This window comes from Colobus angolensis, unplaced genomic scaffold (assembly GCF_000951035.1).
Source record: "Colobus angolensis palliatus isolate OR3802 unplaced genomic scaffold, Cang.pa_1.0 Scaffold39, whole genome shotgun sequence".
Lineage (NCBI taxonomy): Eukaryota > Metazoa > Chordata > Mammalia > Primates > Cercopithecidae > Colobus > Colobus angolensis.
Window position 1 is genome coordinate 4,313,982 of NW_012117265.1, and position 16,220 is coordinate 4,330,201.

General features: G+C 47.4%; 1 protein-coding gene across 2 annotated transcripts in view; it reads right to left on the bottom strand.

The window, feature by feature from the left end:
• Positions 1-7,442: 7,442 nt before the first annotated feature.
• The window catches only part of ZNF317 (zinc finger protein 317), a 14,651-nt gene continuing 5,873 nt past the window's right edge, over positions 7,443-16,220 (bottom strand). The window contains exons 2-7 of one of the 2 annotated variants that reach the window (XM_011954917.1): positions 15,092-15,208; positions 14,390-14,526; positions 13,744-13,870; positions 13,066-13,161; positions 12,217-12,299; positions 7,443-10,720 (exon numbers count right to left, since the gene is read on the bottom strand). In XM_011954917.1, the coding sequence (XP_011810307.1) occupies positions 9,401-10,720; positions 12,217-12,299; positions 13,066-13,161; positions 13,744-13,870; positions 14,390-14,526; positions 15,092-15,116 (1,788 nt within the window). In that variant the 5' untranslated portion in view covers positions 15,117-15,208 and the 3' untranslated portion in view covers positions 7,443-9,400. The remainder of the gene's footprint in view (positions 10,721-12,216; positions 12,300-13,065; positions 13,162-13,743; positions 13,871-14,389; positions 14,527-15,091; positions 15,209-16,220) is intronic. The other variant, XM_011954918.1, reaches the window with a different exon arrangement.

The following is a 16,220-nucleotide window of genomic DNA, read 5'->3' on the forward strand; positions in this document are numbered from 1 at the left end:
GGCTTCCAGGTCATATGCAGATTCAAAGTTTTTCAATTGGCAGTTGGTCGAAAGAGTTTTTCTGTCAGACCTGGAATCAGGCCGGTCGCAGTGGCTCATGCATGTAATCCCGGCACTTTGGGAGGCCGAGATGGGAGGATCGCTTGAGCTCAGGAGTTGGATACCAGACAGGGTAACATGGCAAAACCCCATCTCTACAAACAACATAAAAATTAGCCAGGCATGGTGGCACGTGTCTTGTAGTCCCAGCTACTCGGGAAACTGAAGCAGGAGAATCACTTGAGCCTGAGAGGTTGAGGCTGCAGTGAGCCATGATCATGCCACTGCACTCCAGCCTGGGCAACAGGGTGAGACTCTGTCTCAAGAAAAAAAAAGTTTCCAGGGAAAGTATTATGATAGGACAGAGAGAAGAGAACTGATCAGGTTGTATGCTTTAAATATGTGAATTTCCCACATGTTCATCACATCTCAATAAAGCTATTCCCCTTACTTAGATTCTTGCAATAATACACTGGCCTTGTGGCCAACTGCAGAAAAGAATGACCACTGTGTCTTTTCTTTCCTATATCCAAGTCCCTTCTGTGTAACTGAATGCCCTTCCACCTTGGGCTTACCCATGATTGCACTGGCTGATGGGGTATAGGCACACCCGATACAAGCTCTGGAAGACTCCAGCAATGTGTGAACAGGCCTTACCCAGACGGCTCGGGGGATGAGACATTGAGCGAAGAACAATAAACATTTCCGCCCCATCTAGAAAATGACTGCAGAAGCTAGTCAAGAGAACTCTCAGGCCAAGCACAGCCCAAACTGTCAAACAACAAATGCTAAATAAATGGTGGTTGGGGGGGGGTGTTGTTTGAGAGACGGGGTTTCACCTTGTTGCTCAGGCTGGTCTTGAACTCCTGGACTCAAGTAATCCTCCTGCCTGGCCCCCAGAGTGCTGGCATTATGAGGCACTGAGCCCGGCCTGGTGGTTGTCTTAAACCACCATGTTTTGGGTGGCTATGAAACAAAAGCTCATAGAAACAGGACCCTTCATTGCATTCCATAATTGAGAACAAGTTACCTTGCTCAACTGCAAACTTCATCAAATATCATTTGGTTTCCATCAATTTCCAACTAACATTTACATTGAAACTGATAGACTAACAGATAGATATACATGTGTGAGTCAGGTGCAGTGGCTCATGACTGTAATCCCAGCACTTTGGTAGGCTGAGGCGGGAGGATTGCTTGAGCCCAGGAGTTTGAGACTAGCTTGGGCAACGTAACAAGACTGTGTCTCTACAAAAATAAAAAATAGAATTAGTCAAGCATGGTAGTGTGTGCCTATAGTCCAGGTGCTTAAGAGGCTGAGGTTGGCGGATGGTTTAAACCCAGGAGGTTGAGGCTGCAGAGAGCTATGATCATGCCACTGCACTCCAATCTGGGCAACAGAATGAGACCGAGTCTTTAAAAAAAAAAAAGAGAAAAAAGGAAATGTGTGTGTTCTACAAATCTGTCCCATAGTACCTTTCAAGTCTGCCTCCTACTCCAAAGATTGTCTTTTATCTATAGCATGTAATATACTGTCATTTTTTTGGTGCCTTTGCACTCAGGATTAGCATGCTTATTTGTGCTCCTAAACTCTTAATAATCCTACACGGCAGGCCTCGGTGGCTCACGCCTGTAATCCTAGCACTTTGGGAGGTCGAGGTGGGCAGATTGCCAGAGCTCAGGAGTTGAGACCGGCCTGGGAACACAGTGAAACCCTGTCTCTACTAAAATACAAAAAAATTAGCCGGGCATGGCAGCGTGTGCCTGTAGTCCCTGCTACTTGGGAGGCTGAGGCAGGAGAACCTCTTGAACCCGGGAGGCGGAAGTTGCAGTGAGCTGAGATTGTGCCACTGCACTCCAGCCTGGGCAACAGAGCGAGATTCCATCTCCAAATAATAATCATCATCATAATCGTCATCCTTCTACACTGAGCTTGCATCATCTCTTCTACTCAGATTTTCTTGATGGCCCCCAAGTTCAACATCTTCCTCATTTGGGGTCTCCCAAATGGATTCACCCACCATACTAGGTATCTTTATTTACTGTTGATCTCTCTCTTCTCCTAGACCTTTACTCCCTTAAAGGCAATACTTTGTCTTATTGATCTTTCTTCCCAAAACCTAGTTAAAAGTGTAAGGCACTTAGCTAATATTCGTTGGGTGTATAGAGTAGGTTCCCTAGCAGGGAAGAATTCCTGAGTGGATTGGATGTTACCCAAAGGTTACACAAGACAGAGACAGTCCCTGCTGGAGAGGGTCCAAGAACTGAAAATAAGACTCAGACAAGCAGACTGTGTTCCTGTAATTAGAAGTTCCCTCCAGAGACTGTGTGACACTTTCTTTCTGAGAATTGGCAGGCAAGTGCAACGAGAAGCAACTGTCATGGGCCACTGAGGTTGTCCATGGTTCATTATTGGGATGGAGAAATTGGGCACAGAGGGACCAGTTACGCTGGTTCCCAAGGCTCATTTTAAAATGGCCGATTTTACTCAATGCTGAGAGAAAGTACTCTCTTCCCCTTGGGCCTGGCCTCTAGGGTGCACATTCTTTTTCTCAGCCCTGGCAATAGCCAGTGAGTCATTGCTATTTCTTCACTAATGAGCCTCGGAAGACTTTTGACCAAGGCTTGCTGAACATTCAGCATTTTCACTCAGGGATGTAAACTGCCCTGACTACCCACCCAAAGTCCTGCGTGGGAGCACTGCAAGGGGGAAATGAAGGGATTTCAGGAAGCCAAATGGAACACCACGAGCCCCTCTGTCATGAACTCTGAGCCCAACAGATTCACTGGTTGATGAAGGCATGAAAGGGGTCAAAAGGTGAAGCAAGAGTTGAATGGTAGAGTAAGCACTTGATACTGATGTCAGTTTCCAACTGGTGAGTTGACTCTTTGCACCTGTCTCTTTCTCTGCAGAAAGTAAATGACTTTCCAGTGTTGCTGGGAAGACTGGTCGATCTATGTAAAAAGAGCTCCAATCCGCCACCTTCTTGGGTGAGGGAGAGAAAAATTATCACCAATGTTAGGTCAAAATAACTGTCAAGGCCCAAGGCTGGTATAATCCCAGCACTTCGGGAGGCTGAGGTGGGTGGATCACCTGAGGTCAGGAGTTCAAGACCAGCCTGGCCAACATGGTGAAACTCTGTCTCTACTAAAAATACAAAATTTCGCCGTGTGTGGTGGCAGCGGGCGCCTGTAATCCCAGCTACTCCTAAGGCTGAGGCAGGAGAATCGCTTGAGCCCGGGAGGCAGAGGTCACAATGGAGAAATTGGAGCAAAGAGAGAGACAGAATTTTAAAAATCTAGAGAAAGAAATATAAAGAAAGAGAGAAAGAGAGATAGAAAGGGAAGAAAGTAAAACCACTAAGCTAAGGAAGCTCAAAAATGAAAATGTGGATCATGCTACTGTACTCCAACCTAGGTGACAGAGCAAGACTCTGTCTTAAAATAATAACAATAAACAATAATAATAATAATAATCAGCTTTTACTCTGAACTCAGGAAAGTAGCAGTGGGCTAAAGACAAATCAAGGAACTCATGTTGCTTAAACGTAAGGGCTTTCTTGGGCAAAAGATTAAGACCTTGGAGGCCAAACCAGATACAAAATGAATGGACTGGAAGAAAATGCAGATCAAACTGCCCTTAAAAACAGAAATAACCCTTGGGTTTTGACAAGCGTTTTTCAGATCTTGCAACCTGAAAACCAAATACGGTGAGAGAAGCAGGGTCTCATGGAACAAACTGGAATTGCTCTTGTCATGACAGAAAGAAATGCTTAGATGATTCCTCAGGAAGCATTCCCAGCCCTCTTGTGTTTTAGGAGAAACTGAAATGTACAGGAAAGCTGCCTCTTGAGGATTTCTGTGTTGATTTTGTTTCCTAAAAAGGTCAAGTGGCCAAAAATGAGTATACACTCCCGTCTCTACTAAAATATTAAAAAATTAGCCAGGCGTGGTGGCGGCGGCCTGTAGTCGCAGCTACTCGGGAGGCTGAGAGAGGCGAACCGCATGAACCCGGGAGGGGGAGCTTGCAGTGAGCCGAGATCACGCCACTGCACTCCAGCCTGGCGACAGAGTGAGACTCCGTCTCAAAAAAAAAAAAAAAAAAACTCTACGCTCTACACTGCACAGGTTGAATGCGTCAGTCCCATCTGTCTATTCCCCTCCTCAACTTTACTCTTCTTCATAGCATTTATTCTTCTCTGCATTTACTTTTCTTCCTAGTGTTTATATATTTGCTTGTACTCTGGCTCCAAAGTTTAACATCAAGATTACTATGAATGGGGCCAGTTTTGTGTACAGCTGCCTTGCCAAAGCCTATGAATACCCGGACGAGAAAGTCAGCAGTTAACTCCCAGTGTTTATGAGAATGTAGTATGACATTGCTGGCATTTTAATGTAGCTGATAAAAGTCATTGTTTTGTAAGTGACGGAGGTAAAATGGGTTATCCGTTCTAACAAGGTGCCTAAGTACAACATACCCTGCCACCAAGCTGATGGCAACTCTTAGACTTTCTCAAGAAACACAAATACCCTCACACTCACTGCTCCAAAGGGACTAGGGATCTCTGGTCTAAAAAAAACCCAAATCCAAGCCGAGACACACACTTAACAGTCCCCCAAGGGCTTTTACAAAGAAGAAAGTTAGCACAATACACTATATTCTTTCCTGAGCAAAGCCAAGACCCCTCCTGGGCTCACCCCCAATCTGGGGGCTCATCTGCCCTGCATCATCAGCAGAAAAATGGAAGCTCAAAGAATGAGAAGGAAACATCAGAAATCGAAGCCACCATAAAGAAATGGAAGGATGCCTTTGATAGGCTAATCAGTCATCTGAACATGGCCAAAGAATCAGTAACATGAAGAGGCACACCACAGAGTGGGAGAAAATATCTCCAAAACATAGGTCCACCCAAAGGGCTCCCATGCAGAGTATACAGATCAGTCAGACAGGAAGGCAATGTGAGTATCCTCGCCTAACTCCACACAATTTGTCGGAATATAAACTGTCGAAAACTGGCAGCGTCTGCTGAAAATGAACAAATGCATCTCATACGACCCAGCCATGTCTGTCCAGGGCATGCACTCAAGAGAAATACAGGCACTGGGCACGACCAGAAATATTCAAATGTGCTGATAGCTGTATTCATCACAATAACCCCAAACTGCAAAGTCCAACGGTCATCAATACAAGATGCTGAGATGAATTGTGGAATATTCAAACAAAGGAACAGAATAAAATGTATTAGTCAGAGATATAGGAAACAATATGTATCATCTCATGAAAATATTGGGCAAATTAAAACAGATAAAAGGAAAAAAGAAAGAATGCATACTCTATGGTTGCTTTTGCACAGGGCTCAAAAACAAAAAGCCAAGCCATACTGTCAGCATCAGACTACTGGTTACCTACAGAGCAGAGTGTGTAATTTGGAGGGGAAAACGAGGAGGTATCTGGAATACTGGTAATATTGTCTTGACCTGGTGATTACGTGGAAGTGTTCACGTGAGTGTTCATGTGGTAAATGGTTTGCACAATTATGAATTAAGCACATTTCTTGCTTTTTTTTTTGTAACGGAGTCTTACTCTGTCACCTAGGCTGGAGTGCAGTGGCGCGATCCCATCTCACTGCAACCTCCACCTCCCAGTTTCAAGTGATTCTCCTGCCTCAGCCTCCCGAGTAGCTGGGATTACAGGTGCCCACCACCATGCCCGGCTAATTTTTGTATTTTTAGTCTCTACTAAATAGAGTAGAATTTAAATATAAATTCAGTGTTGGACAGGCTGGTCTCGAACTCCTGACCCTGTGATCCTCTAGCCTCAGCCTAGCAAAGTGCTGGGATTACAGACGTGAGCGACCACACCTGGCCGAAGTAAGCACATTTCTATATGTATGTTACATTTCAATAAAAATCTGCTTTAAAACACACAGTATTATTATACAACCACTGTAGAAATGACTTTGGCGTTATACTGATAGCATACACATGCAGAGACCTTATAACCCAGCAACCTCACACTCCTGGAAAAACTTACGAGTGCTCCAGAAGGCATGTACACCTTACAGCAGCACTGCTCATCATCAGGAAAAATGGGAAAATCCGACTGTTCATTAGCAGTTCAAAGTAGAAAAGTGGGATGACAATAAAAGGATCAGTCTGGAAGTGAAAATGAAACTACGATTATATTCATCAGTGTGACTCTCTCCCACACCACTCCTCCTCCTACTTAACCTGGCTGCCATTACATTTCACTTGAATTCTGCAATGGCCTTCCAACTGGCTTCTGTTCATATCTCCTCCCTCTTTAGCCTCTCCGTCCAGAAGCCACTGTGCTCCTTTTGAAAATTGAAATTGGATAGTTGTAACTCTTCTGTTCAAGATCTAGTTAACTAGCCAGACACACCTGTGAACCAAGTCTCTGATACAGCTCTGACCTCATCGTCCGCGATGCCCGAACTTGCCTCACTCCACCACACCTGCCCCTCTGCTGCTGCATGGCTGCCCCAAACACAATTCTTTTTTGTGGCCTTTGAGCTGCCAAGGGTGCTCTTCCCCAGATTAAGGGCGCGTGCTTCCAGTTCCCTGACATCTCTGCTTCAATCCAAGGCTTCTACCCACCCTATAGCTTCCTTCAACCCACATGCTGCCTCTCATCACCATAGTTGTCTCCACTGCATTTACCACCATCTGATACACAATATGTCTACTGGTTTATCAGGTGCCCCACCCCAAATAGAAAGTAAGCACCACCAGGGCAAAAATCTGGAATCACCGCTATAGACCCTGGAGACCACAAAACCGTGCCTGCACTGGGCATAAAGGAGGTATAAGCTCCGGAGGCAGACAACAGGGGTCAAAGGCAAACACTGCCACCAGCTAACAGGCTGACCTCAGACAAGTACACCTCAACTTTCTTGCCTCAGATCCCCCATATGCAAAACAGAGATGCTGACAGTACCTGTCGCCTTGAGCTTTTGTGAAAACTAATATATCTCTAAGTCAAGAAAATATAAACAAAGAGTTGAAATACAATGTGAAAGATCAGTGTAACTGGATGAAAAAACCGATATCCCACAATTAAAAATATACATATTCTACCCACACATTTAGGTACTAGTTATACAACTCACCAATGGGCCGGGTGTGGGGGCTCAGGCCTGTAATCCCAGCACTTTGGGAGGCCGAGGTGGGAGGATCACGAGGTCAAGAGAGCGAGACCACCCTGACCAACATGGTGAAACCCTGTCTCTACTAAAAATACAAAAACTAGCTGGGTGTGGTGGCATGTGCCTGTAGTCCCAGCTACTCGAGAGGCTGAAGCAAGAGACTCACTTGAAGGCAACATAGGGAGACCCCCATCTCAAAATAAATAAATTTAAAAGAAAAACAATGAAATAGCCATAGCAGCTTAAACCAATAATCAGTTTTATTTTTTCTGATGTGATAGAAGTCTGGAAGTCCAGGGCTGGTGCAGACACTCAAAGAAGCCACGGGGAAGGCCAGGGTCACGGTGAGCTTCCTGCAGTCACTTCCTTAGACTGTGGCTTTCATCCGCATGGTCGTAAGGTGGATCTTCCAATACTAGGTACTGGATCTCTTTGCAAGGTGAAAAGTAGGGGGTAAAACAAAGAACAAAACATACGGGGAGGAATTCAGGTTTAAGAATGACCCCTGTTCAAGAGCTTTCTCAGAAGCCCACATGGGGACATCTGCTGATCTGTCAGTGGCCAGGGCTGTGGGACATGGATGGTACTAGCTGCAAGAAAACCTGTAAGAGATTTTTTAAAATTTAGATTAGCACACTTTACTAATCTGACAGAACCTGGATTCTCTTGATAATGGAAAAAGATAAGAGTGGATACCAGGGAAGCCACTAGAAGTATCTGTCACTCTTGGCTGGACAGCAGGCTGCAAACATGCCACCACTTCATGGAGGCATCGTGCTCTGGTCGAACAAACCGGTACTGAGAAGTAGCCTCACGTCACACAGATCTAAATATGCCATAGGTCAAGGGGGTTGTCCAAAAGGAAATTAGGACGTTATCAAGGATGAAGCTAGAGTAAAAATACTATATACAAACCTTTCTTGATGAGGCTTAAGGGTTATTTAGAGGAGTGTAACCTTAAAAATAAAGATGAAAAATTTATGAGCGGGACTCTGTTTTCACGATGAGAGAGTACGCGCAATCCCGTATTCATCAGAAAATCTTGCTGGAGCTTCTCTTGGGGCTCTGTTTCCATGATGAAAGAGTAAGTGCAATCCCGTATTCACCGGAAAATCTCGCTGGGGCTTCTCTCCCAGTGAGAATGTTCACATGCACAAGTGCGGGGACCACGGCTGGAATCATTTCCACATAGGAATTATCAGCGCTAATTGTATTTTAAAAGTTTTGTAAAAGAAATTTCTCCTAGCGTAAGTGCTCACAAGATTCATAAAAACAGAGGGGCTGCTGCAGGCAGTAATTGAGGAATGACTGCATGATTATTTTCAACCTCAGCAACAGTGACTTTGGGGGCACGAATTCTTCGTTGTGGGGGGCTCCTGTGCACTGGAGGGGACTTAGCAGCATCCTGATGTCTTCTTACTACAAGTCAGGAGTATCTTCCCCCAGTTCTAACCACCAAAAATGTCTCTAGACATTGCCAAATGACGCCTGGACAGCCAAATCGTCGCCTGGCTGGGAACCCGTGCTGTAGACCAAGGGTCGGCCAAGCTTTTCTGGAAAGGGGCAGATGACAGGAAGTATTTCAGACTTCACTGGCCACAAATGTTCTCTATCACACATTCTTCCTCCTTAAAGGTAGAACCACTGTTGTTAGCTGGCAAACCATACGAAGGCAGCTGGCCGTGGTTTGCAGCCTGTTCACGACCTTCCCACGTTCCTTACTTGACTGATTTCTCTCTTCAGCGTGATTTCTGTCATGAGGACTCGAGTGAGACCAGGAAGGGCTTCCCCAGCCACTGCATTTACAGAGATGCTCCCTAGTGTGCTTATTATTACTCATGGACCCAGAAGGCTAGAAGGGGTCTGAAGTCATTTTGACATTAAATGCCAAGCTGGGATTTTGACATTAAATGCCAAGCTGCCATTAAGTCCTCCTGTGTTTGTTAAGAGCGGAACGTACCCCGAAGGCTTCTCCTTGCTACGGACGTACATTTTCACCCCCAGCGTGAGTTCTCACAAACCTCTTATGGGATGAGAATGCCTCATCTTCCCACAGTTTTTACAGGAACTGGACTTCTCCCAAGTTCCGTGGATTAGTTTGCACCCAGTAAGGTGCGAGCTCACAGAGGCTTCCTCTTGCACCCACGAGGTCTGTTTCCGGTCTGAGTCATCCTGTGTCTTCAAAGCAGGTGTGCTCACTGGAGCCTTTTCCACACAGATGACACAAAGAGCTTCTCTCCCCGGTGAGTCTTCACGTGGCTCCTGAGGGATGAGTGGTCGCTGAAGGCTTTCCCGCAGACAAGGCATTCGTAGGGCTTCTCCCCAGTGTGGATCCTCCTGTGCACGTTCAGGTTGGAGCCTATGCTGAAGGCCTTCCCACAGTGATCGCATTCGTACGGTTTCTCCCCCGTGTGGCTTCGCATGTGCGTCTTCAGCGTTGACTGGTTCCTGAAGGCCTTGCCACACTGCCTACACTCAACGCGTTTCTTTACCAGGTGAATGCTCATGTGCCTCCGCCGGGATAAGTAGTCACCGAAGACTTTCCCGCAGGCGGCGCATTCGTAGCGTCTCTCTTGAGTGTGTATCTTCCTGTGTGCGGTGAGGTTTGAACTCGCGCTGAAGGCTTTCCCGCAGAGATCGCACCCGTATGGTTTCTCTCCAGTATGAGAGTTCATGTGAGTCTTAAGGATGGACTGGTTTCGGAAAGTCTTCCCGCACTGCCGACATTCCACGGGTTTCTTGACGATGTGAGTTCTCATGTGTTTCCTCCGGGACACGAGGTCGCCAAAGGATTTCCCGCATTCTTTACATTCATAGGTCTTCTCCACCATGTGGTTCTTCTTGTGCAAATTAAAGTTCGACTTCCAGCGGAAGGCTTTGCCGCATTGCGTGCACGCGTAGGGCTTCTCCCCCGTGTGATTCCGCACGTGCTCTTTGAGGTGGGAGGGGTGCTGGAAAGCCTTCCCACAGTCGTGACACTCGTAGGGCCTCTCTCCGGTGTGGGTTCTCTTGTGTGCAATGAGGTGGCAGCTGCGGCCGTACGCCTTCCCGCACTGATCACACTTGTAAGGCCTCTCACCAGTGTGGACTCTCATGTGGATTTTCAGGGCCGAGAGGGTGCGGAATGCATTTCCACACTGACTGCAGTCAAAGGGCTTCTCTTTGAGGTGAGTTCTTGCGTGGCTCCTAAGGGCTGAAGGGTCGTTGAAGGCTTTCCCGCAGTCGCTGCACTCGTAAGGCTTCTCCCCCGTGTGGATTCTCCTGTGCCGTGTGAGGGACGCGCTCGTGGTGAAGGCTTTTTGGCACTGATGACATTCGTGCATTTTTCTCCCGTCGTACATGCTCACGTGCTGAGTGAGGTGCGGCCTGCCCTTGAACGCTACCCCGTAGTCGCGGCGGTGATAGGGCCTCTTGCCAGCGTGCCTTCCCATTGGCTGAGTGAGATGAGGGCCCATGCCGAAGACTTCCAACAAGTGAGCGTATTCCGTGGACTTCTCTGCAAGACCGGCTCTTTCCTGTTGGTTAAGACATGAGTGTTAAGGCAATTCTCATATTCATTGCAACCCTAAGCGTCATCCCCACATACACTGCTGTGAACAGATAGAAGTGCATTACTCTGACTAGAGCTGTCACCATCTGCCGGGCAGACGTGATGTCCCTGCCCCATTTGAGCTCCATCAAAGACAACAGGTGAATGCCAGGCCACAAGGCTCCACGTATGTTACTCTTTTTTTGTTTGTTTTGTTTTGAGACTGAGTCTTGCTCTGTCGCCCAGGCTGGAGTGCAGTGGTGCAATCTCGGCTCACTGCAGCTCCGCTTCCCGCGTTCACGCCATTCTCCTGCCTCCTGAGTATCTGGGACTACAGGTGCCCACCACCACGCCTGGCTAATTTTTTGTATTGTTAGTGGTGACGGGGTTTCACTGTGTTAGCCAGGATGGTCTCACTCTCCTGACCTCGTGATCCCCCCGCCTCAGCCTCCCAAAGTGCTGGGATTACAGGCGTGAGCCACCGCGCCTGGCCCACGTATGTTACTTTTTCAAAGCTTTTGGCATACGGCATTTCTTCACTGTTTAAAACTGAATTGACCCTGGGTGCGGTGGCTCCAGCCTGGCATCCCAGCACTTTGGGAGGCTAAGGCAGGTGGACCACCTGGGGTCAAGAGTTCAAGACCAGCCTGAGTAACATGGTGAAACCCCATCTCTACTAAAAATACAAAAATTAGCCAGGCATGGTGGTGCACACCTGTAATCCCACCTACTGGGGAGGGTGGCACAGGAGAATCACTTGAGCCTGAAAGGTGGAGACTGCAGTGAGCTGAGATCGTGCCATTGCACTCCAGCCTGGGTGACAAGAGCAAGACTCTGTCTCAAAAAACAAACAAAAAAGACCACTGAATTGAGGCTGGGTGTGGTGGCTCAAGTCTATAATCCCAGCGCTTTGGGAGACCAAGGCAGGTAGATCGCTTGAGGCCAGGAGTTCAAGACCAGCCTGGGCAACATGGTGAAATCCTACCTCTGTGAAAGACAGAAAAATTAGCCAAGTGTGGTGGCACACACCTATAGTCCCAGTTGCTCAGGAGGCTAAGGTGGGAGGATGGCTTGGGTCTGGGGGGCAGAGGTTGCAGTGAGCCAAGATGGTGCCACTGTACTCCAGCCTGGGCAACAAGAGCGACACTCTTTCTGCCCCCCAAAAAATAAATAAACACCACCAAAACTGAATTGATATGTAAGTGTACAACATAAATATAAAATAAAACAAAAACTGCATTGAGCCCCAACACTCAATATCTGAGACATAGCTATAAAAATCTTTGCTCAGAGGCACTTTAGGTGAAGTAGTCTGTTACGTTTAGGGTTGTCCCCAACTTGGTAATACCCAATGTCTCTGAAACACAGTTTCCTCTGAGGAAAGCTGCTTGCCCTGGTGTCTGAACTGCTTTTCTAACCTAGGCTGCCCCAGTCTCCTGAGATGTGGAAGGAAGATCCAGAATTATCCCAAGGAAATCTTACCATTGTCACACCACGGGGCGTTTCCTTCCCAAAAATATCTTCCATAAGAAGTGACCACTTGGTTTTAGATGGAGTCTCCCAATCTGAAACAAAATGGAAAAGTACTAATTTGTTGGAAAAGGAAAATGGTGGGACGATGGTACAATGACACGTGGATTTCCTGGCAGATCCTAGGGTTATGTAAGGAAAAGCGGTGCAAAAGCAATTGTTAAAAAATCTGGTCACGTGAGATACTTGGCAATGCCAGGGGTAGAAATTTAAGTCAGTTCAGGCCTGGGGCGATGGCTCATGCCTGTAATCCCAGAACTTTGGGAGGACAAGGCGGGTGGATCACCTGAGGTCAGGTTTTCGAGACCAGCCTGGCCAACGGGGTGAAACTCCATCTCTACTAATAATACTAAAATTAGCTGGGCATGGTGGCGTCACGCCTGTAGTCCCAGCTACTCTGGAGGCTGAGGCACGAGAATCACTTGAACCCAGGAGGCAGAGGTTGCAGTGAGCCGAGATCACGCCACTGCACTCCAGCCTCCTGGCAACAGAGTGAGACTCCGTCTCAAAAAAAAAAAAGAAATTTAAGGCAATTCAGAAAGATGTTGATAATGACAGAAAGAGGATGATCAGGAACATCAAATATGAAAGAATGGGACGAAGAGCCCAATAATGGGAATGTGAAAGTCAAAGATGAAGGAGTGTGCGGACCAAAAGATTTGTCAGAGAATGGATGGGCAAAAAGAGGGAAAGAACATCTCTCAATTTCCCTGGATGACACTCCCTAACCTACTTCCCTCCACCCCAGTCACTGAATAGAGGTAGAGTCACAGCACCGCTGTTCGCCTGGGGCTCGCTCACCTGCACAAGCGCCCTGGTGAGTGCCCCTCTCCTCTGTCCTTGGCTCCTCCTCCTGCTCCAAGTGTGAGATGAGGCTGGGTTTGCCGACCTGATACCCTACACTCACGGGAAAGACACAGGTTGAGGGAGGGCCATGCAGAGGACAACCACTTCCATTAGCCTGGGCTCAACACTTGGGTCTTCAGTGTTCTGAGGGTGGACAAGTCTGACTTAGGAGCAGCAAACTGGTGGTGCCAAAATTTCTAAGGGATACAGTAAAAGTTTTTGACTGATAGAAAACAAAACCGCAGGCTAGACATGGTGGCTCGTGCCTGTAGCCAGGAGTTCAAGATCAGTCTGGGCAACATAGACTCCTTCATCACCAAAAATAAATTAAAAAAAAAAAAAAAAATGAAATAGGAAATAAGATCACAAATACCCACACACTGATCCTCCAAAAGAGTGGGGATTTCGTATCTCAGAAGCCCATGCCCAAGCTCAGACACGCACCGAGAACCCCCAAGGTCCCTGCGATGGACGGGCCTCAATACCCAGGAGAGGTCCCATGAGCATGGGTGCTGGGGCTGCTTGTTCACGGCTGTGTTCTGAACCCCTGCATAGTTCCTAGGTCACAGAACATACTCAAACAAAAACATCTAATTCATGAACGAATAAATGGAGAAATGGCACTGGCCTTACCCAGTGAAGTGAGGTTGCTGTAGTTCTCCAGCATTACATCTTTGTACAGTTTTCTCTGAGAAGAATCCAGCAAGGGCCACTCCTTCTCGGTAAAGTCCACGGCGACATCTTGGAAAGTCACCGATTCCTGAAACGCCACACAAACTTGGGGTCAGCAAGGAACCAGCCTAATGGTGTTCATGGTAAGATGGCTGAGGCTGAAGACTGGGCATGAGAGACCCAACACAGGATTTCTAGATGGCCTGCTACGGGGCTCAACATTTCCTCCAGGCAACAGTCCTCAGACATCCTCTCTCCCCATTGAGGCCATCTTGTCCTGTCCCGTCGCTTCAAATGCAACCCTGACAAGGGACTCATCTCCCTCCGCTTCTAACCCACTCCGAGAGCTTTTCGCTTTATTTCCCCCCATCTCTGAGGTTGAGCATAGGCCTGAGCATTTTGCAAGCATGAGGGAGACAGCTGCTACATAAATCACTTCCCCTGACTTCCCCAACACCAAGACAGTCCCAATATTCCTTGGCTCTCTCTTGGGCCCCGTTCTGGCATCCATCGCCTGAGATGAAGCTCTGAAAGAATTCCAGCATGCACTGGTGGGTGTTTTAGGAAGTGCCTCTCCTGCTCTAGGGACCCAGAGATCTTAGTGCACCTGGGAACCAACACTGGGCGTGTGAGGCTCCAGACCACTGCACGCGAACAGGTCCAAATTCTGGGGACAGGAACGGTCTTTTGAAGAAAGAGAAAATTCTGACTCCTGGAGACAGGTGGGGTCCTGGGTGGACGTGGCTGGAGGAGAAAAGAGGGTTCATGAGAATCAGAGCCCGCTCTGCCTCATAATACAACACTTGCAAACCAGGAAACTGTTCCACACTGACTCTGAGTGTTCACATCCTCAATCCTCTCTCTCTCTTCCTCCCCCCACCTCTCTTGCACACATCAGTTTCATAACAAGTCAGAGCAGCCCTGTTCCACCGAAAACAGAAAGAGGGCGGTGGGCTATGTACTCCTAAGAAGTGGCACAGTCCCAGCCTAGGAGTGAAGAAACACGCAAGCTCTGAGAGCTAGTTGTGACCTTGCTGAAGTTGATCAAAATAATAAATGCGATAACGCAGGGTTACCCATTACCTGCATCCTCTTCATGCATCAATGACACGGACACTCCCCTGCTCCCAGACCCACCAAGACCCTCAGCAGATGCAGTCACTGGGGCGGTTGCTGGGGCTCTGTTCCCTTTTCCACTTGCCCATCCTCTCCCAGAAGCCCTCTATGGTGCACGTATCTTGCACCCCATCCAGTGGCAGGGGCCTCTTGTGCTCACTTTCTCAGGGCACGCACTGACCCAACAACTTACCAAATGTGGGGGACAGAGCTGCCATCCTCAGAGAATCGCGGTCAATTTGCCTGAGCAGGGCACCGGGACAACCAGGAAGCTACTCTCTTGCTCTCATGTGACTCTCCAAGCTGGCATCTGTAGCAAATGAAAGAACACCGGGAGTAGTCAAAGGCTATCTGTCTCTCCTGCTCACTGAAGAAAACTCCAGTTTTGTTTTTTGGCATTTCCTCTTTTGAGCAGCAACAGCTGCCTGATCCTGGACTTTTATCTTACTTAGGTAAACTCTCCCAGCAACGTGGTGGGGGTACAGCCCCTGATCTGCTGTAAGTGGGTTCAGAATTACTCTTCCTAGGTGATTTGCCACCAAGCATGACTCTGTGAAACCCCCTCACTCGTTAAACACTCTGTTCCTAGACTTCTGCTCTTCCTTTACCTTCAAGGCCTGCGATCATTTAGGACAGCTCTATCCATGAAGATGGTCCACCCAGGACCAACCATGAGTTCCAAACTCCAATGCCCTTTGCACCCACATTCCACACCAATATATACATCCTTGGGCCACGGCCTGGACGGCATCATCACTAGAATCAGCCTCACTTCACGGCAATGGTTTGGAAATCTGCATTCTGGGCAAAGTCTCCCATGCAACCTTCTTCTCACATCAACTCTCTCGCTTCAGAGATTTGCGGCCACCTATGCTTCTGCCAATTTGCTCCCTAATGGCCACCTCCTCCACTCACTGAATCTGAATTTAAAAATCTTTTGAGATGAATCAGACACTTATAAATTCATACAGAACATTTTCAGTGAGCTATGATCATGTACTCCAGCCTGGGCAATAGAGTGAGAGTCTGTCTCTAAAAACAGAAAAAAGAAAAAGAAAAAAGAAAAACAAAAAAAAGAAAAAAGAAAAATGAACAATGAACAGTGAACCACGGATTGGGAAAAAATATCTGCAATGCATACACCTGAAAAAGAATTCATGCTCAGATTAAAGAACTCCTACACAGGAGTGCAAAAGGCTTATTGGAAAAAATAAAAAGACCACGCCTGGCTAATTTTTTGTATTTTTAGTAGAGACGGGGTTTCACCGTGTTAGCCAGGATGGTCTCGATCTCCTGACCTCATGATCCGCCTGCCTCGGCCT